The sequence below is a fragment of the Mauremys reevesii genome, linkage group 2 (assembly GCF_016161935.1).
Source record: "Mauremys reevesii isolate NIE-2019 linkage group 2, ASM1616193v1, whole genome shotgun sequence".
Taxonomy (NCBI): domain Eukaryota; kingdom Metazoa; phylum Chordata; order Testudines; family Geoemydidae; genus Mauremys; species Mauremys reevesii.
The window spans coordinates 286,753,892-286,777,966 of NC_052624.1; the positions used below are offsets into that span (position 1 = coordinate 286,753,892).

The 24,075-nt window shown below is 70.7% G+C and overlaps 1 protein-coding gene across 15 annotated transcripts in view; it reads left to right on the top strand.

Moving 5' to 3' along the window:
- PLEC (plectin) overlaps positions 1-24,075 on the top strand; it is a 155,577-nt gene that overhangs the window by 63,145 nt on the left and 68,357 nt on the right. For 2 of the 15 annotated variants that reach the window (XM_039521304.1, XM_039521305.1), the window contains exon 1: positions 2,692-3,224. The exons of 8 other annotated variants lie outside the window; for them this stretch is intronic. In XM_039521304.1, coding sequence (XP_039377238.1) covers positions 2,714-3,224 — 511 coding nt within the window. In that variant the 5' untranslated portion in view covers positions 2,692-2,713. Of the gene's footprint in view, positions 1-2,691; positions 3,225-12,190; positions 12,258-19,421; positions 19,570-24,075 lie in introns of those variants that run through there. 5 more of the 15 variants (XM_039521306.1, XM_039521307.1, XM_039521311.1 and 2 more) reach the window with 3 other exon arrangements.

Sequence of the window (24,075 nt, forward strand, 5' to 3'; positions counted from 1 at the left end):
CCTGGGCTCAGCTCTGCCCCTGCTGTCCCAGTGAGGGCAGGCAGGGAGCCGGCCAGCCGGGTCATTCACATTTTCACTGACCATTTCCATCTTAGCCAATTGGTTCCCTGGATTTAAATTCAAACCCTCGGCCATTATAGGAGCAGGGCCTGGATCCTGTCCCAGAGAGACACAGTCACCCCCCAACAGGGCCTCCCAGCTGATATCCTGGAGAACCCCAACGACCAGCCAGCCCGACCCCTCCTGGGGCTGCACAGGGATCCGGGCCATAGGCAGGGCGAGGGGCTTCACCCCGGGGACCTTCACCCAGGTCCCTCAGCCCCTCAGCATCTGCGGCTGCACCACCCGGGGCCTGACAACAGTTCTCTCTGTCCCAGGGTCTCGCCACCCCAGGCAGGTCTCCCCACTGACCCCCACCTTCCGCCCCCACTGGGGGCCCGAGGGGCCTGAGCCCAGGAGACTCCACACAGACATACAGGCCGGGGCCAGGAGTGGGAGCCTGTCAGCCACTCTGCCCGTCTGGCTAAACAGCTTGTCACCGAGTCCCCGGGCGCTGCTCTGGAACTGCTCCCCACCAAGCCAGGCAGGACTCTGGGGAGCCTCCTCTCCCTTGGAGCAGCCTGTCTGCAGGGCAAGAAGCTCCCACGGCTTCACCTCCTGGGTCTCTCCTTGGAGCATTCAGCATCCTCTGCCCCTCTGTGCGCTTCCCACAGCGAGTCCCCCCAGTGGGGTCCTGGGGGGGCCACAGGGTCCTGCACCCCCACTGCACAGTCAGACGTGACTCTCAGTCAGCCAGAGGTTTATTCGATGACAGGAACAGGGTCTAAAACAGAGCTTGTAGGTACAGAGAACGGGACCCCTCGGCCGGGTCCATTCTGGGGCCCAGCGAGCAAGTGTTGGCCATTTATGCACACTGGAGACTTAAGAAATGCTTAGGGGAAACTGAGGCCCCCACACAGTATTCAGAGGAAACATTAAGAACGGTCCCACTTCGTCACAAGCTAGCTGTGGGGGTAGGTGGGAGATGGGTGTGTACAGGTGTCTGGGGGGGTTACTGGGTCTGGGGGGTAGGTGGGAGATGGGTGTGTACAGGTGTCTGGGGGGGTTACTGGGTCTGGGGGGGTAGGTGGGAGATGGGTGTGCACAGGTGTCTGGCGGGGTTACTGGGTCTGTGGGGGTAGGTGGGAGATGGGTGTGTACAGGTGTCTGGGGGGGTTACTGGGTCTGGGGGGGTAGGTGGGAGATGGGTGTGTACAGGTGTCTGGGGGGGTTTATTGGGTCTGGGGGGGTAGGTGGGAGATGGGTGTGTACAGGTGTCTGGGGGAGGTTTATTGGGTCTGGGGGGGGTAGGTGACTCCTCCGCTCTGTGTGGCCAGGACTGGTGTAGGCCTGTGTCTGTGCTGCCCGGCTGATGGGGCTGGCGCCTGGGGTGGGGGGGCAGTGCCCTCCCTCAGGGGCTGGTCCCTGTATGGTGCCCCGAGAGGGCTGGGCCCTGGCAGCTGCCCTGCCCTCCCCTCCCCAGCCCAGCCCCCGCGTCGGGTCTGGCCCAGCACTGCAGCAGGAGGGCAGCTGGTGCTGTGAGTGGGGTCTCTGAGGTGCTCTGTGCAGACTGTCACTTCCCGTGTGCCCCAGACACAGATTGGGGCGGGGCAGGGGCCATGGAGCGGGGTACAGAGCCTTTGCCTTGTGGGGCAGGAGGCCCTGGGTGCTGGCTGGGGGGCTGGGCCACGTAACTACCCCGGCAACCTGCTGGCTGCTCGCGGGGCGTCTCCCCAGGGCGCTGAGGAGTGGGGCCCCGTTTGCTCCGCTGCAGGCGTGGGCAGCTCTCGGCGTAACCCTGCTGGCAGGGAGTGAGGCCTAGCAGCGAGAGCGGGGGCTGGGCACCAGGACTCCTGGGTTCTGCTGTGTGCTGCTGGGCAGGTCCTGTCCCTGCCCGATGCCTCAGTTTCCCCTCAGTGCAGTGTGACTCCTCCAGGGGGCTGTGTGGCTAGTTGGGTGCTGTGAGCACTGGCTGGGGGCTGGCTCAGTCTGGGCCCCCCAGCCTGGGTGCTGTTCCCTGGCTTGTCAGCCCCAGAGAGCAGCTGGCTGGCATGGAAGTGGTTAAAGCCGGCCAACGCCCTCCTTGCCTGGCCTCCCTGGCAGGGTGCCAGGAATGACAGGGATGTGCCTGCTGGGGGTGGGGCTGGGCAGGCTGCCCTGGCCTCTCCTGTCCAGCCCCCCGGCTCTGCCCCTCGCCGCGTGGGGCACTGGCCCCCGGCCGGACCCGTCTGGTCAGTTTGCCTTCGCTGAGTCGCGTGCAGTGGAAAGCAAAGCGCCGGGGGCCTGCCCTCTCCGCCAGCCCCACGCTCCCCTCACCCCGCCCCACTTGTGGGAAACTGGAGGGGAAACTATGATGAAACTCCTGGCCAGAGCAGAGCCGGCAAATCTGGCGCTTCCTCTCCTCCCCCCTCCCCGTGGTCAGGAGGGCGTGTGGTGCCCGGGAGGGGCTGCTGAGCACCCCCCCCCCCGGCGCCCATATCCGCGTGTGTGTCACAGCCAGGGAGTGAGCGGGCATGCCCCCCCCATGCCTGAGCGGGGGTGGAGCTGCTGTCACTCGCCAGTGCGCGGCTGCTCGGTCGGAGCCAGGCCGGGAGGGAGGCGCGCTGCTCCGGCTGCCTCTGCCGAGAGGGCTGCTCCTGGCCGCGTGCTGCCCCTGCCCCGCGCCGTGCCCGCCATGGTGGCAGGGATGCTGATGCCGCTGGAGCGGCTGCAGGCCATCTACGAGCTGCTCTTCCGCGAGGGCGTGATGGTGGCCAAGAAGGACAAGCGGCCGCAGAGCTTCCACCCGCAGCTGCCCGGCGTCACCAACCTGCAGGTGATGCGGGCCATGGGCTCGCTCCGGTCGCGGGGCCTGGTGCGCGAGACCTTCGCCTGGCGCCACTGCTACTGGTACCTGACCAACGAGGGCATCTGCCACCTGCGCCAGTACCTGCACCTGCCGCCCGAGATCGTGCCCGCCTCCCTGCAGCGCGTCCGCCGCCCCGTGGCCATGGCCCTGCGGCGCCCTGCTGCGGGCCCCCGGGTGCAGACGGTGCCGGGCCTGGCCAGCTGCCCCCCCAAACGCCAGGCGGGCAGCGACTCGCGCCAGGCGTACCGCAGGAGAGACGAGACCCAGGAGCAGCACGTGGAGGCTGCCTCAGCAGGGGGAGTGTCCAGGCCGGCCCCGGAACCCAGCCCTGCCCCAGGTTAGCGGCCCACCCCTCGCCGGCAGGGAGGGGGCAGCGTGCTCTGGGGGGGGGGTGCATGGGGCCGCGTCCTGCCCCCCAGGGGGAGCAGCGGGGGCGGCTGTGTTCATTCAGTCGGGTGGGGGGAGCCTGCAGTCGGTGAGTGGTGCTGGGGGGGAGGGGGCACGGCTGTAACCTTTCCTGGACGGGGGTTCCCCTCCGCTGGGCCCTGGGGGGTGCTGGCAATGCCGTGGGGGGGTGGGGCCTGGCGGGCCCGGGGCTGCCCTTAACCCTTTCCCACCCGGTGTGTGTGAGGCGGGAGCTCTGGCTTGCCCAGGGGTGGGGGTAGGGACAGCTGGCCAGCAGGCAGGCGCCCCCCGCCCCCGCAGGGGGGCCCTGGCATGCCAACAGGTGCAGGGCCCCGTGCTATCCTTGGCCGTCGGGTTTCCCGTCCTCCTCCAGCTGCTGCGGTCCGCTGCCAAGGTCAGAGGCGGCCCCAGGGAGACGGACCCCACTCTCTGCAGGCAGCCTCTGGGGAGAGCCCTGGGGGTGCTGTCGGGGGTCAGGGGCTTTGTCCGGCTTGTCGCACAGGCCACCGGGTGGCCCAGGCACTGGGGAGTGGGTGAGTCCAGCAGCTGCTGGCGCTCTGAGCGTGGGGCCCTCTGTCCCGTTGGGCGTTTGGCACGTACGTGGGGGGTGGGGCTGAGGGTTGTGTCTGTCCCAGCAGTGGGTCCCCACCCAGGGGCTGCTCCCCGAGAACGCACCCTCGGCTCACGAGTGGCACAGAACTGCGGGTGGGGGTCCCAGGCCGGGAGTGTGTGCGGAGCGGCTGGGGCCGGTGGCTTGCTAGGTGTGCGGCCTGTCCGGGCTGGTGGGCTAATGGGACAGTGGGTCTGCAGGAGGGGCGCAGGCGTCTTACCAGCCAGCGCGGATGCTGCTCCGGGGGCAGGGCCAGTGCTGGGCGGTGCCGGGTATCCTGCCCGTCCTCACACTGGGGCTCCCGCCCCCCCAGCCAGCACGTGCCCCTGGCCTCGCCCTGTGGGCGCATGGGGCAGGCTGCCCTCCCTGCTCAGGGCCCATCCCGTGGGCTAGCTGCACCCCCTGTGGCGGGAGGGGATGGGGCGGGGTGGAGGTCATGGGGGACGAGGGCCTTCAGGGGATGGAGGAGGGGCAGCAGAGGGGTGTTCCCTTCTCGGGGTGGGCATCTGCCAGCCTGGCGCTGCAGCGAGGGGGAGGGGGGGGAGCGGCACGTTTGCACCACCTGGGGCTCATCCCCACCTGCGGCGCGTGCTGGAGACCAGAGCCCATATCCGAGTGCGGGACGGGCCCCCATGGCCGGACAGCCTGTGCTGCGGGAGGGGCTGGGCTATGGGCCTGCGCCCATGTGGGGAGGGGGGATCCCAGCCCCAGGTCCCCTCCCAGCCGCCCCCCACCCCCTTCAGCCTGCTCCGAGCTGCCGGCTGCTCTGCTCCGCTTGGCCCCGTGCTGACCCGCGGTCCCCTGGCCCCGCTGCTGAGCACTGGGCAGCCGCTCGCTGGAGGGGAGGGGTGGTGCCCTCCTGCCCGGCCCGAGGTAGGGTGGGCTTGGCCTGGCCGGGGGTCCCTGCCCCATGCGGGGTGGGGAGCAGCCCTGCCCGAGGCCCCGGCCCTGCTGCTGCTGCTGCCTCTGGCCGAGCGCCTCTGCGCCAAGTTTCCACCAGGAAACGCGCTGAGCTGGCCTGTTCCTGGGGCGTGAGTCAGCCACAGCTCCTGGGCCGGGTCCTGCCAGGCGGGGGGGCGGCTGGGCCTGCTGCTCCCCCCCACCCCACACACAGCCCCTGGCAGGTAGCGCGCCCCACCCCGCCCCACCCCGCCCTGCAGCTGCGCTGCTGGGACAATGGGCTCATTGTCCAACAGCTGCCGGTGCTGGCGCCTTCCCCACCGCGCTGAGCCGTCCCCCGGGCTGTGCCCACGCCCCTCTGCCCAGCCCCACGGCTCGGCCTGGGCTCCCTCTGCCCCACGGCTGTGCCCACGCCCCTCTGCCCAGCCCCACGGCTCGGCCTGGGCTCCCCCTGCCCCACGGCTGTGCCCACGCCCCTCTGTCCTGCCCCACGGCTCGGCCTGGGCTCCCTCTGCCCCACTGCTGTGCCCACGCCCCTCTGCCCAGCCCCACGGCTCGGCCTGGGCTCCCTCTGCCCCACGGCGGTGCCCACGCCTCTGCCCAGCCCCACGGCTCGGCCTGGGCTCCTCTGCCCCACGGCTGTGCCCACGCCTCTGCCCAGCCCCACGGCTCGGCCTGGGCTCCCCCTGCCCCACGGCTGTGCCCACGCCCCTCTGTCCTGCCCCACGGCTCGGCCTGGGCTCCCTCTGCCCAACGGCTGTGCCCACGCCCCTCTGTCCGGCCCCACGGCTCGGCCTGGGCTCCCCCTGCCCCACTGCTGTGCCCACACCCCTCTGCCCTGCCCCACGGCTCGGCCTGGGCTCCCTCTGCCCCACGGCTGTGCCCACGCCCCTCTGCCCAGCCCCACGGCTCGGCCTGGGCTCCCTCTGCCCAACGGCTGTGCCCACTCCCCTCTGCCCAGCCCCCCTGCATGGCCCTGGGCTCCCCCTGCCCCACTGCTGTGCCCACACCCCTCTGCCCTGCCCCACGGCTCGGCCTGGGCTCCCTCTGCCCCACGGCTGTGCCCACGCCCCTCTGTCCTGCCCCACGGCTCGGCCTGGGCTCCCTCTGCCCCACGGCCATGCCCACGCCCCTCTGCCCAGCCCCACGGCTCGGCCTGGGCTCCCTCTGCCCCACGGCTGTGCCCACGCCTCTGCCCAGCCCCACGGCTCAGCCTGGGCTCCTCTGCCCAACGGCTGTGCCCACTCCCCTCTGCCCAGCCCCACGGCTCGGCCTGGGCTCCCTCTGCCCCACGGCTGTGCCCACGCCTCTGCCCAGCCCCACGGCTCGGCCTGGGCTCCCTCTGCCCCACGGCTGTGCCCACGCCCCTCTGCCCAGCCCCACGGCTCGGCCTGGGCTCCCTCTGCCCCACGGCTGTGCCCACGCCCCTCTGCCCAGCCCCACGGCTCGGCCTGGGCTCCCTCTGCCCCACGGCTCGGCCTGGGCTCCCTCTGCCCCACGGCTGTGCCCACGCCCCTCTGCCCAGCCCCACGGCTCGGCCTGGGCTCCCTCTGCCCCACGGCTGTGCCCACGCCCCTCTGCCCAGCCCCACGGCTCGGCCTGGGCTCCCTCTGCCCCACGGCTGTGCCCACGACCCTCTGCCCAGCCCCACTGCTCGGCCTGGGCTCCTCTGCCCACGGCTGTGCCCACGCCTCTGTCCTGCCCCATGGCTCGGCCTGGGCTCCCTCTGCCCCACTGCTGTGCCCACGCCCCTCTGCCCAGCCCCACGGCTCGGCCTGGGCTCCCTCTGCCCCACGGCTGTGCCCACGCCCCTCTGCCCTGCCCCACGGCTCGGCCTGGGCTCCCTCTGCCCCACGGCTGTGCCCACGCCCCTCTGTCCTGCCCCATGGCTCGGCCCTGGGCTCCCTCACCCCATGGCTGTGCCCACGCCCCTCTGCCCAGCCCCACGGCTCGGCCTGGGCTCCCTCTGCCCCACGGCTGTGCCCACGCCCCTCTGCCCAGCCCCACGGCTCGGCCTGGGCTCCCTCTGCCCCACGGCTGTGCCCACGCCCCTCTGCCCTGCCCCACGGCTCGGCCTGGGCTCCCTCTGCCCCACGGCTGTGCCCACGCCCCTCTGCCCAGCCCCACGGCTCGGCCTGGGCTCCCTCTGCCCCACGGCTGTGCCCACGCCCCTCTGCCCTGCCCCACGGCTCGGCCTGGGCTCCCTCTGCCCCACTGCTGTGCCCACGCCCCTCTGCCCAGCCCCACGGCTCGGCCTGGGCTCCCTCACCCCATGGCCGTGCCCACGCCCCTCTGCCCAGCCCCACGGCTCGGCCTGGGCTCTTTGCCCCACGGCTGTGCCCACGCCCCTCTGTCCTGCCCCACAGCTCGGCCTGGGCTCCCCCTGCCCCATGGCCGTGCCCACGCCCCTCTGTCCTGCCCCCCTGCATGGCCCTGGGCTCCCCCTGCCCCACTGCTGTGCCCACGCCCCTCTGCCCAGCCCCACGGCTCGGCCTGGGCTCCCGCGGCCCCACCGCGGTGCCCACGCCCCGCAGCCCTGCCCCACGGCTCGGCCTTGGCTCCCTCGGCCCCAGGGCTGTGCCCACGCCCCTCTGCCCAGCCCCACGGCTCGGCCTGGGCTCCCCGTGCCCCACTGCTGTGCCCACGCCCCTCTGCCCAGCCCCACGGCTCGGCCTGGGCTCCCTCTGCCCCACGGCCGTGCCCACGCCCCTCTGCCCTGCCCCACGGCTCGGCCTGGGCTCCCTCTGCCCCACGGCTGTGCCCACGCCCCTCTGTCCTGCCCCACGGCTCGGCCTGGGCTCCCTCTGCCCCACGGCTGTGCCCACACCCCTCTGTCCTGCCCCCCTGCATGGCCCTGGGCTCCCCCTGCCCCACTGCTGTGCCCACACCCCTCTGCCCAGCCCCACGGCTCGGCCTGGGCTCCCTCTGCCCCACGGCTGTGCCCACGCCCCTCTGCCTAGCCCCACGGCTCAGCCTGGGCTCCCCCTGCCCCACTGCTGTGCCCACGCCCCTCTGCCCAGCCCCACGGCTCGGCCTGGGCTTCCTCTGCCCCACGGCTGTGCCCACGCCCCTCTGTCCTGCCCCACGGCTCGGCCTGGGCTCCCTCTGCCCCACGGCTGTGCCCACGCCCCTCTGTCCTGCCCCACGGCTCGGCCTGGGCTCCCTCTGCCCCACGGCTGTGCCCACGCCCCTCTGTCCTGCCCCACGGCTCGGCCTGGGCTCCCTCTGCCCCACGGCTGTGCCCACGCCCCTCTGCCCTGCCCCACGGCTCGGCCTGGGCTCCCCCTGCCCCATGGCTGTGCCCACGCCCCTCTGCCCAGCCCCACAGCTCGGCCTGGGCTCCCTCACCCCATGGCCATGCCCACGCCCCTCTGTCCTGCCCCACAGCTCGGCCCTGGGCTCCCTCACCCCATGGCCGTGCCCACGCCCCTCTGTCCTGCCCCATGGCTCGGCCCTGGGCTCCCCCTGCCCCACTGCTGTGCCCACGCCCCTCTGCCCTGCCCCACGGCTCGGCCCTGGGCTCCCTCACCCCATGGCCGTGCCCACGCCCCTCTGTCCTGCCCCATGGCTCGGCCCTGGGCTCCCTCACCCCATGGCCGTGCCCACGCCCCTCTGTCCTGCCCCGCAGCTCGGCCCTGGGCTCCCCCTGCCCCACTGCTGTGCCCACACCCCTCTGCCCTGCCCCACGGCTTGGCCCTGGGCTCCCTCACCCCAAGGACATGCCCACGCCCCTCTGTCCTGCCCCATGGCTCGGCCCTGGGCTCCCTCACCCCAAGGCCATGCCCACGCTCCTCTGTCCTGCCCCATGGCTCGGCCCTGGGCTCCCTCACCCCAAGGCCATGCCCACGCTCCTCTGTCCTGCCCCATGGCTCGGCCCTGGGCTCCCTCACCCCATGGCCGTGCCCACGCCCCACTGTCCTGCCCCATGGCCCTGGGCTTCCCCCGCCCCATGGCTGTGCCCACGCCCCTCAGCGCTGACCCATGGCCCCCCACCCCACCCCGCCCTGCTTGCTTCCTGGCTGTGCTGATAACCCTTTGCCTGGTGCTGTGCAGGTGGGCGGGCGCTGAGGGGAAGGTTGCCGTGGGGAGGGCAGGGAGCCGGACCCACGTGGGTCTCTCCCCCCAGCCCAGCCCCCTGACAGAGGAGGGGTGAGAGCGAGGCTGGAGCTGGCCTTCTCTGGGGGCCTGTCGCAGGGCAGGGGGCTGCTTCGTGCTCTCCCATGGCTCGGCCTTTGCAGGTGTGGGGAGGGGGCTCTGGCGTGCGGGACCCTCCGGTTCAGCACGAGAGCCAGGGCCCCAGGGGTCTGCTCCTTGCTGAGACCCCTGGGGCGGGTCTGGGGTCAGGTGGGGAGAGGGCAAAGCGCCAGGCTTGGCACTGGGTGCTCCAGGACAGCTCGGACGGGGGCTGCCCTGGGGTGGAATGTGCTGGAAGGGGACTAACCCCGCTCCTGAATCTGCCCCGGCTCCAGCCCTCAGTAGCAGAAAGCCCCGGGGACCACCCCAGCCCCTGAGCAGCACCCGCTGTGCCCAGCTCTCGGCAGCTGCCCCAGGGCTCGTAGGAGCTGGGTCCTCAGCGGGTTGCTCCAGCCCCTCCGGTGCTGCCTGGCTGGAGGAGCAGGCCGGGGCCCCGCCGGCCCCACAAAGGCGCCCGTTCTGGGCATGTGGAAAGCCCCTGTGGCCCGGAGCTGGAGCCGGCATTCCTCAGGCCCCTCAGCCTGGTGCGGAGCAGAGGGGCTGAATTGCTGAATGCCACAAGAATCCTGGCCGCTGCTCTCGCAGCAGCTGGAGCCGATTTGGAAGGCTGGGGCGGGAGCCTGCGGGTGGGCTCCTGGCTGCCAGGCTTCGCCAAGAGGAAGAGGAGGGGAGGCCGAGCCCCTGGTGCATCCTGCGGGGCAGGCGCTGAGCTTCTGGCGCTGCTGGGACTTGCTCTGGCTGGAAGGGGGCCGGCTGCAGCCTGGCAGGAGGGGGTGTGAGGAGCTGCTGCTGCTTCCGAGCTGAGCTTCCCAGTGCTGCAGCCAGAGCCATGGACTGGGAGGATGGCAGGTATTTCATGGAAGACCTCATCCAGCAGGGCCAAGGTAGGAGCCTGGGGCAGCCTGTCCGGAGGAATGGGGAGAGTGGGTCCTGCCCTGCCCCCAGCCTACGCCCCCCTGGGCCTCAGGCCAAGCTCATCGGGGCTGCGCCGCGCTCTCCCTGCCTGTCCCAGCAGGGGGGGGGCTGTGAATGGGGATGGGCCCTGGCCCCCCTGTACCCAGCCACGGTGACGAGCACTGGGGCGGGGGTTCTGCCTAGTGACTCCAGCTGGCCTGGCCTCGCCCACGGGGTGCCTGGGACAAGAGGTTCCCCGCCCTGGGTGTCCCCCCCCCAGGGCTGGCTGGGCTCCCGGCCATGGGCCTGACCAGCTGTGGCTTTGGGCTGGGGAGAAGGAATCGCTCTGACGGGGGTGGGGGGCAGGCAGCAGCCCCCCCCCCCCTGAGCCCGGGCTCTGCAGCAGCCCTGACGCTGTGGCTCTGGCTGGGCTCCCCGGCATCCCGGCGGCCTGGCCTTGGGGCTCTGCCCAGAGCCCGTTCCGGGCCTGAGGGATCCAGTTCCGGGTCTTCTCTTGTCCTCTGGTTCGTCAGTTGCAGTGAAACCCTGGGCTGGAGGTTGGTGCTCTGCTGGATTGGACGCGGGGGCACTGGGGCTGGTGGGCATTTCCAGGGAGCTCCCTGTGCCCCCGCCTGGCGCTGCGCGTCCAGCCCCTCTCAGGAGGCAGGCGGAGGCGCAGCCTGGTGGTTCCTGGCGCAGTCTGAAGGGCTCGGATCTGGGCCGTTGCGGTGTCGTTCCCGAGGCTGCAGGGCCCGAGCCCAGCGAGGGGGCAGGGGCCGCAGGCGGCGCTGGGCAGGGGTGCGAGGTCGGGCAGGCACAGCGGTTGATGCCCCGCCCCTGTGTGTGCTGGGTCCCCCAGCTGGAGGCAGTGGCAGGAGTGTTGGGGGGTGGGGTGGGTCTTTCCTGTGCCCAGGCCTGCCTGCCCGGGGGCTCTGCTCACCCAGGGATGGCTGGGCCTGGGGGGTCAGAGGCAGGGGCGGCTCTACAAAGTAGGCTGCCCCAACAGCGCGCGAGGCGCGCCGCCCGCCCCCCCAGTCCCGGGTCCCCCCCTTTTTCCCCCCGGCATCCTGGGGGAGGGCGGCGGCATGGCGCGAGCTCCTCACGCGCCCGCTGGTGCACCGAGCCCGCGACGGGCGAGACCTCGGCGGTCCGGCTTCCCGCTCCTGCCCGAGCTCCCGCGAGCCATGCGCAGGCATGCGGTCCGTCCGGCGAGTCCCGACCTGCCGCAGGCATGCCCCAGGATGCCGCCCCGCGCGCGCGCCGCCGCTGGTGCCTAGAGCCGCCCCTGGTCAGAGGTGCTGTCTTGGCTGAGACCCTGGGGATGGAAGGTGCAAACCAGGGGCTGCTCTGAGCTGCACTTGGGGGCGCCTGGGATTGGCGAGCTGTGCCTGGGGCTCCAGCGGGCGTGGGTTGGCGCGGCACTGCAGGGGCGGGGGCATCTGCTGGGTGGGGTCAGGCGGGGCGGCCCGCCAGGGAGATGCTGCTGTGGGATGAGCCCTAGAGCTGCCATCCCCTTGCCTGGATTGGCCCTGCCCCTGCTGTGCCAGCTCCCCCCGAGATCCCCAGCCCCCCTCCCCTGCTCGGGGGCTAGGCCTGGGGGCTGTTTGCCGTGGGGAGGTGGTAAAGCCGAGGGCCCCTTCCCCCGGGGCTCTGACCCCCTGTCAGTGAGCCGGGCCCAGGCCTGGCCAGGACCCGTCCGAGCTGTGTGGGGCTGGCAGCACTGGGAGGGGGGTGGGATACCGCCATTGAGTACCCGCCCTGGGAAGGGCACTTTAGACAGGACCCAGAGCCCTGTGCCGGGGGCTGCCTGTGTGCAGGGGTGGGGCAGGCCATGCCCACGACTGGTCGTCCCCAGGCAGGTGCCAGTGCAGGTCGGGATGGTGCTGGCCCCTAGGCGCTGGCTTTGCCAGGCAATGCTGCACTCGGACGCCAAGTGCTCCTCTCATGCTGCTGCCCGGGCTGCCAGCCTGGGATGGGCACAGGCCAGGCGGGCGCAGAGCGGGCGGGCGCTGTGTGGGATGGGCCCCCAACCCCAGGCCGTGGCAGAGCCCCTGGGACGGGGTTACTCCTGGTTCCCATCTCGGGGGTGGCTAGGCCTCTGCACTGCGGGGTGGGAGATCTCCAGCCCCGGGGCTCTGGGGGGCTGCAGCCGGCCCCTCCTCCCGCCTGGGGCTGGGCCCTGCCCGCTGTTGCCATGTCATGTTCTAACTCGGGAGGCATGACAGGTTGTGCTGGGATATTTATAGCCCCCCACTCCCTCCCCTTCCCCATGGGCACAGGGCTCGGCGGCACTGCAGCCTGCGTGGGGGCTCTGTGCAGCGGGCTCCTGGCCGTGGAGAAGCTGCTTCCCCATGAAGATCGTGCCAGGTAGGGGCCCAGGGCCTCGCCCCTGTGGGTGCCCGGCTCCGGGCGCCCGCTGGGCTATTTCCACCCAGCAGTTTGGGTTATAAAAAGCCCCTGGCGGCTGCCAGCTGGGAGTGATGGGGGCTGAGCCGTGGGGCGGCTGGGTGCCCATCCCTGCCCCTGGGGGGCTGCCCGTGCAATGGGGCCTGGGGGGGGGTCTTTGTTCCTAGCTCTGGCAGGGCTCTGCCGTCCAGGGCTGGGGGGGGACGGGGGGGGCAGGTTCAGCCGGCTCTGGTGCCGGCCGGCTGCGCTGCGTGCACCCCGGGGGGGGCCGTGGGGCGCAGGGCGCGGGGGGCCCTAGGAGAGGCAGCTCCCCACTAGGGCAGGGGGGCTGGGCTCTGGGCCAAGGAGCCCAGCCAGGGTGGGGTGATGCTCCCCCCGGGGTGGGGGTCCCGTGGGGCGGGGCTGCTGGCCGGGGGAGGCGGCGGGTCCCGTGGGGCGGACCCGGGCGCCGCGGGGCGGGTCGAGCCGCAGTGCGGGGCGGGCGGGCCGGCGCAGGGGGCCGGGCCAGGAGGCGGCCGGGCAGGATCCGCGGCCGGCCGGGCGGGTGCAGGGAGCCGCAGCCGGAGCCGCTCGCCCCGCGGCCATGGACGCCCCCGCCGGCCCCTTCCCCTGGCTGGTGGCCGGGGCCCACGGGCTGGCGCTGCTGCTGGCCTGGCGCTGGCGGCGCGGCGCCCCAGGTGAGAGCGGCCGGGCCGGGCCGAGCCGAGCCGGGCGGGGCTGGGCTGTGGGCGGCCGCTTCGCCCGCCCGCCCCCCTGCCAAACACGGGCACGTGTGCGCCGGCTTAACCCTTGCGTCGCCGCCGGACTCCTGGGTTCTCTCCCTGGGTTGGGGGCTGGAAGCCGGACTCCTGGGTTCTTTCCCGGCTCGGGGGGGGGCCCTGGGAGCGGGATTCCTGGCTTCTCTCCCGGCTCTGTCCCAGGCTTGTTCTGTGCCCTTGGCAAGTCATTTCCCTTCCCCAGGCCTCAGTTTCCCCAGAGCAGCACGGGCTCAGGTGTCCCCGCAGCCGCATCGTGCCAGCCTGAGCGGGCAGAGGCAGCCCTGGGGCTGAGGCTCCTGGGATGCAGGCAGGGCCGGGGTCCGTGTCTAGGTCTGTGCCACCGGCTGCGTGGGGCCGGGGAGCAGGCGGCGGTGGCTGGCTGGGTGTGCAGGGAGCTGGTGCCAGAACGGTGCAGGGCACCCAGGGGAAGGGAAGCAGCGGCCGAGCCCCAGGGATGCTGTGGTCCCTGGAGAGCAGCTGTGGCTGGTGCCAAGCCAGGTGCCAGCTGGGGGCTGTTGTCCTGGCAGTGTTGGGCTTTGAGAGTAAACCAGGAGGGGCAGCTGCTGGCTCAGGATCTGCGATGCACAGACCCCCAGTCTCTGCAGGGCTGGCCCCACTACCCCAGCGGGGGTGTGTGTCTGTGCTAAGGGCCCCCCCCCCCCATCGCTCAGGGCCCTGCCCGGGGCCTGTTTGTCCTGGGTGAGCTGGTGATCAGGTGGCTCCGTCTCGTCTGTCCCTAGAGGGTCTCTGCCTCCTCCACTCACCCTTGCTGGGACCTGTGCAGCCTGGAGGAGGGGGGGCTCCCTGCCAGCTGGAGGAGTGGGGGAACCGGGGGATGCTGCCCAGCGAGGGGACCAGGCGGGGTGTCTGGCTCAGCTTGGGGGTCTCATTGGCAGGTGCTTCCCTGGCTGGATGTCTTTGGGGATGGGGCATTGCGGGACCGGTGTCGGGCTGGCCTGTCTCGCCGGCACTGCATTGCTGGGTTGGCTTGCTGCAGGGATGGGCGCTGGACTGGCGAGCAGCAGGCAGTGGTGACAGACAGAGGGCTGAGTGCTGCGTTTCTGGGGCAGTGGTGTCCATGGGGAGGAGATGCACTCCCTCCCCCGGCTCGGAGGGCGCTGGCTCAGGGCGCTCGGGGGGAGGCTGGCTGTCAGGGGGACAGGCTGCAGGCTCTGGGGACGCAGAGCGAGGCGTTTCTCTCTGGTCACCCTGCGAGCTGCAGCTCCCTGGCTCCGGCCTGTGTGGAGGGGGAGGTGTTCTCCAGCTGCCGGGCGGGTTCCCAAGTACCAGCTGTTGAAGCTGGCGGCAGGGCTGCGCTGATGGGGTTATTTTTATATGAAACTGATGCTGGTTCTCAGAACACCTCCCCCCCGCCGCCTCACGCTATTGTCTTCTCTACCTGCTGCCCTGGCAGCTCCTGCATGGGGGGGCGTCCTGCCAAGCCCCCCCCTGGTTTCTCTAGGGCTGCCCCTCCCATGGCGCCTCCCTTCCCCCTGCACCTTTGTGCCAGTGTCCTGCTGTTTACAGTACACGCCGCGCCTGGCTCTGGGCAGAGCTGGGGCTGGGCGGGGCCACCCGCCCTAGAGGCTGGAGCCTGCTTCCTCCTGGCAGAAATGGAGGGAGCCCCATTGTGGCCCCTCTTCCTCCAGCCCCCCTGGCAGCGGGGCCCTCGGGGATAGCTTGGGGGGGGGAGGTTCCCTTCCCTTGTGCACCTGGCTTGGGCCCCCATCCCGCCCCGCCCCATAGTTCTCCGCCTGTTAACGGCTGGCTCTGGGGGCCGTGGGGCCAGATGAATGTCTGAAGTGCATTGGAGGCGCTGGGGACGGGTGCAGGATGGTGGTGCATGCCCTGCCCCCGCCCGGGCAGCATTAGCCAGCAAGGGAGCTAGCTGGTGCCGGATCCCCGTTTCCAGGGCGTTGGCTGTGGTTTCCGTGGAATCCGTGCAGGGCATTCCGGGATGTCACGCTGCCTCATCTGGTGGCGGGCGCTGGCCCGCGTTGCCATGGCAGCAGCAACTCAGGGCCCACACACGAGTGTTCAGGAAACCACAGTCTGGTGCTGCCCCCTGCAAAGTGGGGCGGGGGGGGGGGGGCGGCTGCCGCTTCACTGCCCTGGCAGGCGCCCAGCAGGGGCGGGTTTCCATCCTCCGGCAGCGCCACGAGGGACTCTGCCTCCCCAGGCCCTGCGGCCAGTGCCCAGGAATCCCCCCGGGCACCTTGACGGCAGGCGAGGCCTGTTCCCAGGCAGAACAGGGGCCCCTGTCCCTGGCACAGGGCCATGCCTGCTCAGAGGGCATCTCGCTCCACCCTCCACGCCAAGGTCGCACCTGCCAGGGCCTGTCATCTCGGAGGGGCTTTAGCAGAGTCCTGGAGCAGGACGGGGCTCGTGTCTGTTCCCCCCTCCTCCCCCCCCCACGGGACTGCAGGCTGCCTGGGATGGACCCCACAGCAGAGGGGGCTGAGCCTCTAACCTTGGCCTGTAACGGCCTCCTCTCAGGTGGCCTGACTGCAGCCTGGTCTGCGCTCAGGACTCCTGGGTTCTCTGCTCAGCCCTGCTCCCGACACCCGACTCAGTCAGGTTTAACACCCCCCCCCATGAGCTGCCGTGGCCTGGGAGTGTGGGGGGCTGGGTGGGGTGAGCCCAGCCTCCTGTATTATATGTCCCTGGAGCAGCGGGGGAGCTGCCCTGTGGCATCTGCGGAGCCCCACCCCAGGTGGGGGTATTTTTAGTGCCAGCGTCTGTCTGCGTCCCACAGGGGGAGGGTGTTTGTCCTGGATGCCAAAAACCAGCCCTGGGCATGGTGACTGTAGCCTGCCCTTCTTGCTGTGGGGCAGAGGGCTGGCTGCTAGGGGCTGTGGCTCAGAGGCTCTGCCCGCCCCACCTGGCGCTGTGTCGGAGTCTCCCTGGCGCCTCTGGCTGCGGAGCCCCGTGCCCAGCAGCAGGGGCAGCTCCAGGGATGCCCCAGCTCACCCCATTGCTGGCTGAGCGTGGCCCCGTCTCCCGCCTGTCTGGACATGGCTGACCCGAAAGGACTGGGCTTGGCGGGAGGGCCTGTGCCAGGGCTAGCCGTGCAGTAGCCTGATTCCCAGGCGCTGCTCTGGTCTGGCCCCAGGGCTCTTGCCACCGGCCTGGGGCAGGGGGGCTGCCCACACCCGGAGCCCCCTGCTCACTTCTGAGCAGGCCAGAATGCTGTGCCTGGAGGGCCCCCCTCTGGCTGCCACCTGCAGCTGGGGAGGGCTAGCTCGGTGGTTTGAGCATTGGCCTGCTAAACCCAGGGTTGTGAGTTCAATCCTTGAGGGGGCCACTTAGGGATCTGGGGCAAAAATTGGTCCTGCTAGTGAAGGCAGGGGCTGGACTCAATGACCTTTCAAGGTCCCTTCCAGTTCTAGGGGATTGGCATATCTCCAATTATTTATTTAGGGTTAGCGGGCGCAGCCCCCAGCCCCACGTCCCACACCACCAGCCTGAGCAGTGGGCAGGTCTGGGACAGCTGGCCCATGGGCAGCGTCTTGCATTGGCAGTGCCTGGCCCATGCCCTGCGAGTGGGGGTCTCGCTCAGTCCCTTCACGGAGTCTCATTCGCCGTAGACTTGTTGAATTCTTTGCTGCGGCCTGCTCAGCTCTTGGCCTCACTGGTGCCTTGTGGCAGGGAGTTCCGCAGACTCATTGTGCCGGTTGGAGGGGAGCCGTGCGAGTGATGCGGGGCACAGAGCTCCGGAGGGTTTGGTGAAGGGCGAGGGAAGAGGAATGCTGTAGCTAGCCGAGCGTGGCGGCTGTTGTTTGTTTGGGCTCTGTTCCCGTCTCTAAGGCTGGCTGGAGCCGCATGCGACAATGAACGCGCGGCCGTTGTGGGCGGGGAAGGCCCCATGGGACTCCTGGGAACCCCCCTCCCTCCCCAGTCAGCTTTTCCACTAGCCCCCCCATGGCTGTGACTGCCGGCTGGGGCTGGGAAGGGGGAGCTGGCTGGGGCTGTTCTTGCCAAGTGACTCACCAGCTGCAAAGAAAGGAAAGGAAATGGCAAAAGGCTGCGGTTTGGGCCTGGGCTGGCAGGTCCTGCCAAGGGAAACAGCCCCTGTGCGGAGCAGGGAGCAAGGAACCTCCGCTCAGCTGCCCCCGCTCCCTGGGAACCGCGCTTCAGAGGAGTCTCCTGGGGCAGGGGCAGGGGCATCCCCTGTCGGGAGAGGCTGTGGCCAGGCTGTCTGTTGGTTTTAGCGTATGCTCAAGGCCCTTTGCCGGCTGGGGCCTGGGGGGCTCCCTTCCCCTGCTCTGCCAAGGGGACAGACTGGCTGAGGCGTGTAAAAGGAACAAGCCCCCCACAGGACACTACAGCCTGTAAGATCCAGAGCCATCTCCTGCCTCCCACCAGCAATAATAACCGCAGCCCGGCCCACCCGGAGCTCCTGCCTTATCTCCGCTCCGCAGATGGGCCGGGGCTGGGCTCAGTCACATGCAGAGCTGGGAATAGAACCCAGGAGTCCTGTGCCCCACTCCCAGGACTAGGAACAGAACCCAGGCATGTTGCTCCCTTGGCTAGCGGCTGGCAGCGTCCACTGTTCTCTGTGCTAAGGCGTGGGGACGAGGGCCCCAGCCGCCTGGGGAAACCGCCAACCGCTCAGACTCAGAGCCAGCCTCGAGGAGCAGGACACGGGCTCCTGGGCTCAGCACTGCTCCAGCTGCAGCTGGCGCTGCCAGCCTCCCACGGGTCCCACCCAGCGCATCCCAGATGCTCTGGAGGTTGGCAGGGACCCACCAAGGTGCATTGTGATTGCCCTGGGGGAGAGTCCTGCTGGGCCTAGGGGGGCCCGTGGGCTGTCCCAACGGCCCCACTGCTAGGGGGCTGCCCGGCGCCATGCAGGGCCATGGCCTGGCTGTGTGCTCTGTCACAGCGAGCGCTCTGCTGCTCTGAACGGCTAGTGGGCCCTGCTCCTGCCGGGAGCCCCATGCTTGGTCCAGGGCGTGCTGCTGCTGGGTGCTCCGTGGGGGGGGGGAATCCCCTGCTGTGGCCGTTCGGTCTGGGGGCGCTGCCCCTCGGAGCAGTACTGGGGAGGGGGCGCAGTTGTAGCAGGAGAAAGGTGCAGCCTCCCAGCGTGGCGTGCGCCCCTCCCTGGGTGATCCGGGGCTGCCTCTGCAGGGGGGTCGTGTCGGCGCCCGGGTTCGAGCTCCTGGCGTGGCCAGGCCTGAGGCTGCGGCCGTCCCAGGGCAGGGTTCGCAGAGCGCCGGGAGCTGGCCGTGCTGTGGCTGGCAGCCAGGGGGCTGTTGTCACCAGCTGTCCTGTGAGCGGTGGCACAGGGGAGTCCCTGTCTTCGGAGCCATGGGCTCTCCTCCGATGAGGTAACGGGAAAGGGAGCCAACAAGGAGCGTGCCGAGGGCTCCCCTCTGCGCTGGGCTCCTGGGAGAGCTGCTCCTGGGCCCTGGCCTCACACCGGGGCCACGGCTCTGCCACCCTGGGCTCCCCCGTCCCTGACGGGCCTCAGCCTCCCGGCCCTGCCAGCTGGATCCAGGCTAGGAAATCGGGACGGGGGGGGGATCAGGCGCATTGGGAGACTGGGCCCATGGGGGCTGCCCTGGGCACTTCCCTGGGGGGAGGGGGGACTGTGCACCAGATGCTGGGGTGGCTGGAATATTTTGCTCCCCCCGCCCAGTGGGCTATGAGGGGGGGCTTGGTCCCAGGCTGGGGGGGGCTGCTGAGGGGGCTCAGGCCTTGGCTAGGGCGGCTTGGTCCTGGGCTGGGGATGCGGGGGTGTGTGTGTTAGTCCTGAGCTAGGGGGGACCCTGGGGGTGGGGGCTCAAGCCCGGGCTGTGGGGAGGGCTGCTGGGGGGGGCTCAGGCCCAGGCTAGGGGGGGTTGGTCCCAGGCTGGGGAGTTCAGTCCAGAGCTAGGAGGGCTGGGGGGTCCTGGGGCTTGGTCCTGGGGTTGGGGGGCTGCTTGGGGGGCTTAGACCTGGGCTGGGCTGGTCCTAGGCTAGGTTCCCCCTCGAGAGTGGGCTGGGGGGGGCTCCTGGGCGCTCAGTCCCGCGCTGGGGGCTCCTTGGGGGGTCAGTCCCGTGCTGGGGGATGTTGGGGGCTCCCAGGGGCTCAGTCCCGCGCTGGGGGCTCCTTGGGGGTCAGTCCCGGGCTGGGGATGTTGGGGGCTCCCAGGTGGCTCGTTCCTGGCTGGGGAGGTTGGGGGGTCCCCGGGCTGGGGATTGTTGGCGGAAGGTTGGGGGCTCCGGGGTCGGTCCAGGCTGGGGAGGTTGGGGGCTCCCGGCGGCTGGCTCCGCGCTGGCGGCTCCCGGCCGCTCGGGGCTGGGCCGGGCCGGGCAGGGGGCGGGCGCGGGGCTGGGCGGCTCCTGTCTCGGCGGGCGGGCGGGCTGAGGAGCGCAGCGCAGCGGCATGGCCGGCAGCCCGGACCCCGCGTCCTCCGTGGCCGCCTACTTCGCCTACAAGCGGGCGGTGCTGCGGGGCTCCGAGTGGCTGCTGAGCGGCCGCTCCGAGCCGGAGCGGAGGAGCTACCTGAGCCGGCGGCTCTGCTGCGTCGGTGGGTCCGGCCGCGCGGTCCGGGGGCGCAGGGCTGGGAGCAGTGCTGGGGCGGTGAGGGAGGGGGGGCAGTGATGTGCAGTGGGGGGTGTAGTGTTGGGGCAGTGAGGGGGGTGCAGTGTTCGGACAGCGAAGGACAGGGTGCAGTGAGGGGCAGTGTTGGGGCAGTGGGGGTGGTGCAGTGATTGAGTGCAGTGTTGGGGCAGTGCGGAACGGGGTGCAGTGATGGGTGCAGTGTTGGGGCAGTGAGGGAGGGGGGGCAGTGATGTGCAGTGGGGGGTGCAGTGATGGGGCAGTGAGGGAGGGGGCAGTGTTGGGGCAGTGAGGGGGTGCAGTGTTCGGACAGCGAAGGACAGGGTGCAGTGAGGGGGCAGTGAGGGACGGGGGGCAGTGTTGGGGCGCTGGGGCACACCCAGGCCATCGCTCCTGCCACTGGACTGGTCTGTCCCCGGGTGTGTTTGTTTCTGAGCTCAGTGGACTCAGGGCAGCGAAGGGTTAATGGTTTGGGGGCGGGGCTTGCCCTAGCCCCGCCTCCCCCGCCAGGGTAACAGTGACCCTTGAGCCAAGCAACTGAGCAACGTGCAGCCCCTCCCCTGCCAGGTGCCCTGGGAGGCGGGACAGCCCCTCCCCCTCCCCCGCCAGGTGCCCTGGGAGGCGGGACAGCCCCTCCCCCTCCCCTGCCAGGTGCCCTGGGAGGCGGGACAGCCCCTCCCCCCGCAGGGACAGGTGCAGGCTGATCCCCCGCACCCCTTGCTGGCCCATCCCCCCATGGAACCCGGCTGGGGCAGCCCCCCCAGCCTGGGGACGGTGCCTCAGTCCTCTGGGGGGGCTCCTCGGGGGCCCGGGGCCCTTGTCTGCTGGCAGGTTCAGGGGGCTCCGTGGAGCTGACAGGCTTGTGGGTCTCTGGCCCCGCTAACAAAGCTGCCAGCCCCAGAGCACCGCCCCGAATCGGCCCAGCGCCTGGCGGGTGACCCCTGGGGCCGGTGCCGCCCGGCCTGCGGTGCTGGGGAGCGGTGCCGCCCGGGGCTGCCTGCAGAGCCATTAGCCGTGTCCGCCTGGGAACACCCCAGCTCCCTCCTGGGCCTCGCCCCGCATGACCCTGGGCGGGGGGCCCACAGGCGAGGGAGGGGAGCAGCAGGCAGGTGTGTCCAGCTGGGGGGGTCGAAATGCCTCCCGTGGCGGTGAACCCCGGGGGCCCCCCTGAGGCTGCCGTTGAGCAGACGTGGCGGCTGCGTGATGGGACGCTGCTGGTCCTCGAGCGGCACCGCTCTGGGAAGCCAAAGTTATGCTCCGGCTCTAACCCGCCCCCGGCCTCTGGGCTGGGCCTGCTCCCGCGAGGCCCCCGGGTCTCTGCCCTCCAGACAGGCGGGAATGGGCCAGCCTTTCCTGCCCTGGAGCGCGCCCCCGCTGACGGCCCGGGGGCAGCCCCCCGTTCCCAAAGGCTGCTGCGGGGCGGGGCGCTGGAATGAGGCCCTGAGCAGGGTGGGGGTAAAGGGGCCTGCGGGAGGCGAGAGACCTGCCGTCCAGTACTACCGCTCTGGGATCGCCCCGGCACGCCTGGCCCCACTGCATCTCCCGGCCCGGGGGTGTCGCAAGCTGCAGCCAGCCTCACAGATGGCCTCTGCCCCCCCCCGCAGCCTCAGATCCCCAGCGTTGCCCCCCAGTGGCCCCTGCCCCCCCCGCAGCCTCAGATCCCCAGCCTTGCCCCCCAGTGGCCCCCCGCCTGCGGCCTCAGATCCCCAGCCTTGCCCCCAGCAGCCTCTGCCCCCTCCCCGTGGCCTCAGATCCCGCCCCTGCCCCTGGCAACCCCTGCCCCACGGCCTCAGAGCCCCACCTTGCCCCCAGTGGCCCCTGCCCCCACCTGCGGCCTCAGATCCCTGCCCTTGCCCCCAGCGGCCCCATCCCCCTTCCTGTGGCCTCAGATCCCCGCCCTTGCCCCCCAGCAGCCCATGTCCCCCCCCCAGTGGCCGCAGATCATCTCCTTGCCCCCCCAGTTGTCCCTGCGGTGCGTGGCCCTGCCACTCTTTGCTGGCACTAGACTGGCTGGTTCCCCTGCACGGGAGGCCCTGGCAGCCCGCGGGGGGAGGGCCCTGCAGAGCCTGCCACGTGGTGCCCTTGCCCCCAGCAGGGGGAGCATGGGGGGGTGACACCCGCAGTGCCCCCCAACCCCTGGGGCCCTGCCCCCACAGCGGGCGAGGGGGTCTCAGCCCAGGAAGCTGGGGTGGGGTCAGTACCCAAGGCCTGGAGGAAGTTTCTGTGCCCGAGGTTGATGGGAAGGATCTGCCATCCCGGCACAGCTGCCCGCCATCACTGGTGGCCCCCTGCGTGGAGTGGGGAGAGGCAGGTGGAGCAGAGGGGATGTCCCAGCCCCACGAGCAGGGGGTGTCCTGCCCTGAGCCCCTTGCTGTCTCTTTGACACTGCCTCTGCCCAGCAGCAAAGGCCAGTGGGCCAGTGCCTGCCCCCTCCCAGCCTGCGGCCACCCCACATGCACAGACTCCCTGCCAGCAGCCCCTCCGTGCCAGGGCACAGGTCGGGCTGCAGTGTGGGCTGGGGGGGAAGGGGTGGTAGTGGGCATACGGGACAGGAGCTATGGAGTGCAGGGGTGTTGCTGGTGTAATGGGGTGGGGTTGGCACTGCCTGTGGCACACTGGGAGGGCTGTCTGGTTGTCATGGAGGTGTCTGGTCTGCAGGGCTCTCCGGCTGTACCGGGGAGTGACTGGTCTGCAGGCGTCTGTGGCTGTAGCAAGAGGTGTCCAGCTGTAGCAGGGCGGGTCTTGCTGTAGTGGGGGTGACTGGTCTGTAGTTCTCTCTGGCTGTAGCAGGGGGTGTCTGGACACAGGGGAGTGATTGGTTTGTGGGTCTCTCAGGCTGTAGCAGGGGCGGGCTGGCTGTAGCATGGGGTGTCTGGTCTGCAGGGCCCTCTGGCTGTAGCGGGGAGGGGGTGACTGGTCTTAAGGGCTCTGCAGCTGTAACAAGGGGTGTCTGGCTGTAGTGGGGTGACAGGTCTGCAGGCCTCTGTGGCTGTAGCAAGGGGTGTCCAGCTGTAGCAGGGGGTGTCTTACTGTAGCAAGGGTGACTGGTCTGCAGGTCTCTGGCTGTAGCAGGGACTGGGTGTAGCAAGGGTGACTGGTCTGCAGGTCTCTCTGGCTGTAGCAGGGGGTGACTAGTCTGCAGGGCTCTGTGACTGGAGCAAGGGGTGTCCGGCTGTACCAGGGGGTGTCTTACTGTAGCAAGGGTGACTGGTCTGCAGGTCTCTGGCTGTAGCAGGGACTGTCTGGGTGTAGCCAAGGGTGACTGGTCTGCAGGTCTCTGGCTGTAGCAGGGACTGTCTGGGTGTAGCAAGGGTGACTGGTCTGCAGGTCTCTGGCTGTAGCAGGGGGTGCAGGGCTCTGTGACTGGAGCAAGCGGTGTCCGGCTGTAGCAGGGCTTTGGGGGCCTGTGACTGGGCTGCAGGAGGGTGGCTGCCGGGGCAGGCGCTGGGTAGACATGGAAGCAGTAGGCTCAGACCCCAGCCCTATGTCGGTGCCCGGCTCTGGGTGGTTCTCAGCCTGGACTCTGCCCTCGGGGCCGGGGGCCGGGGCAGCTTGCCAGCTGCAGGGCGAGTTCTCCCGAGGCTCTGGGCGCAGAGCTGGGCCTTGCTGTGTGATTCCCGTGGGATCCAGCAGGGGGTACCCCGTGTCTTCCCGCTCCCGCCTCGCGGCCCTGTCCAGGGTTTGCAGGGCCCTGGCCAGCTCCTCCTCGGGGCAGGACCCTCTGTGCCAGGCGCTGTACAGACACGGGCTGAGCACCCCAGCTCCCTCGTCTGGGTCGAGCTGCGCCCGGCCTGGCACACAGAGGTGTCAGGTCGAAGGGGGACAGCGAGGGTGCTTTGTGGATGTGTCTGGTGGGCGCTTTCCTGGCATGAGGAGCAGCCGGGAGAACCCGAAGGGGCTTGTTGGAAGGTGTGAGACGTGGGCGACGGGGGTTGGCCTTGTGGGCGACGGGCAGGACCTGACACTGAGACCGGCTGTCTGATGTGCCAGTGGAGGCTGCAGGGGGTCACGGGCAGCGTGGGGGCTGGGAGACTCGAATGGGCCAGAGCCGAGATTGTGATTCGGCCAGTTGGAGTCTGTGAATCCAGCCTGGGGGCTCCGCGGGTGTGTGTGTGTGTGTGTGTGTGTGTGTGCTGGAGTCGGGGGTGAGGGGTGTGGTGGGGTGAGAGGTGTGTGTGTGCTGGAGTCGGGGGTGAGGGGTGTGGGGGTGCGTGTGTGCTGGAGTCGGGGTGTGGGGTGTGGTGGGGTGAGAGGTGCGTGGGTGCTGGAGTCGGGGGTGAGGGGTGTGTGGGGGGGTGCGTGTGTGCTGGAGTCGGGGTGAGGTGTGGTGGGGTGAGAGGTGTGTGTGCTGGAGTCGGGGTGAGGGTGTGTGGGGGTGTGTGCTGGAGTCGGGTGTGAGGGGTGGGGTGAGGGTGTGTGTGTGTGCTGGTGTCGGGGTCAGGGGTGTGGGGGTGAGGGTGCGTGTGTGCTGGAG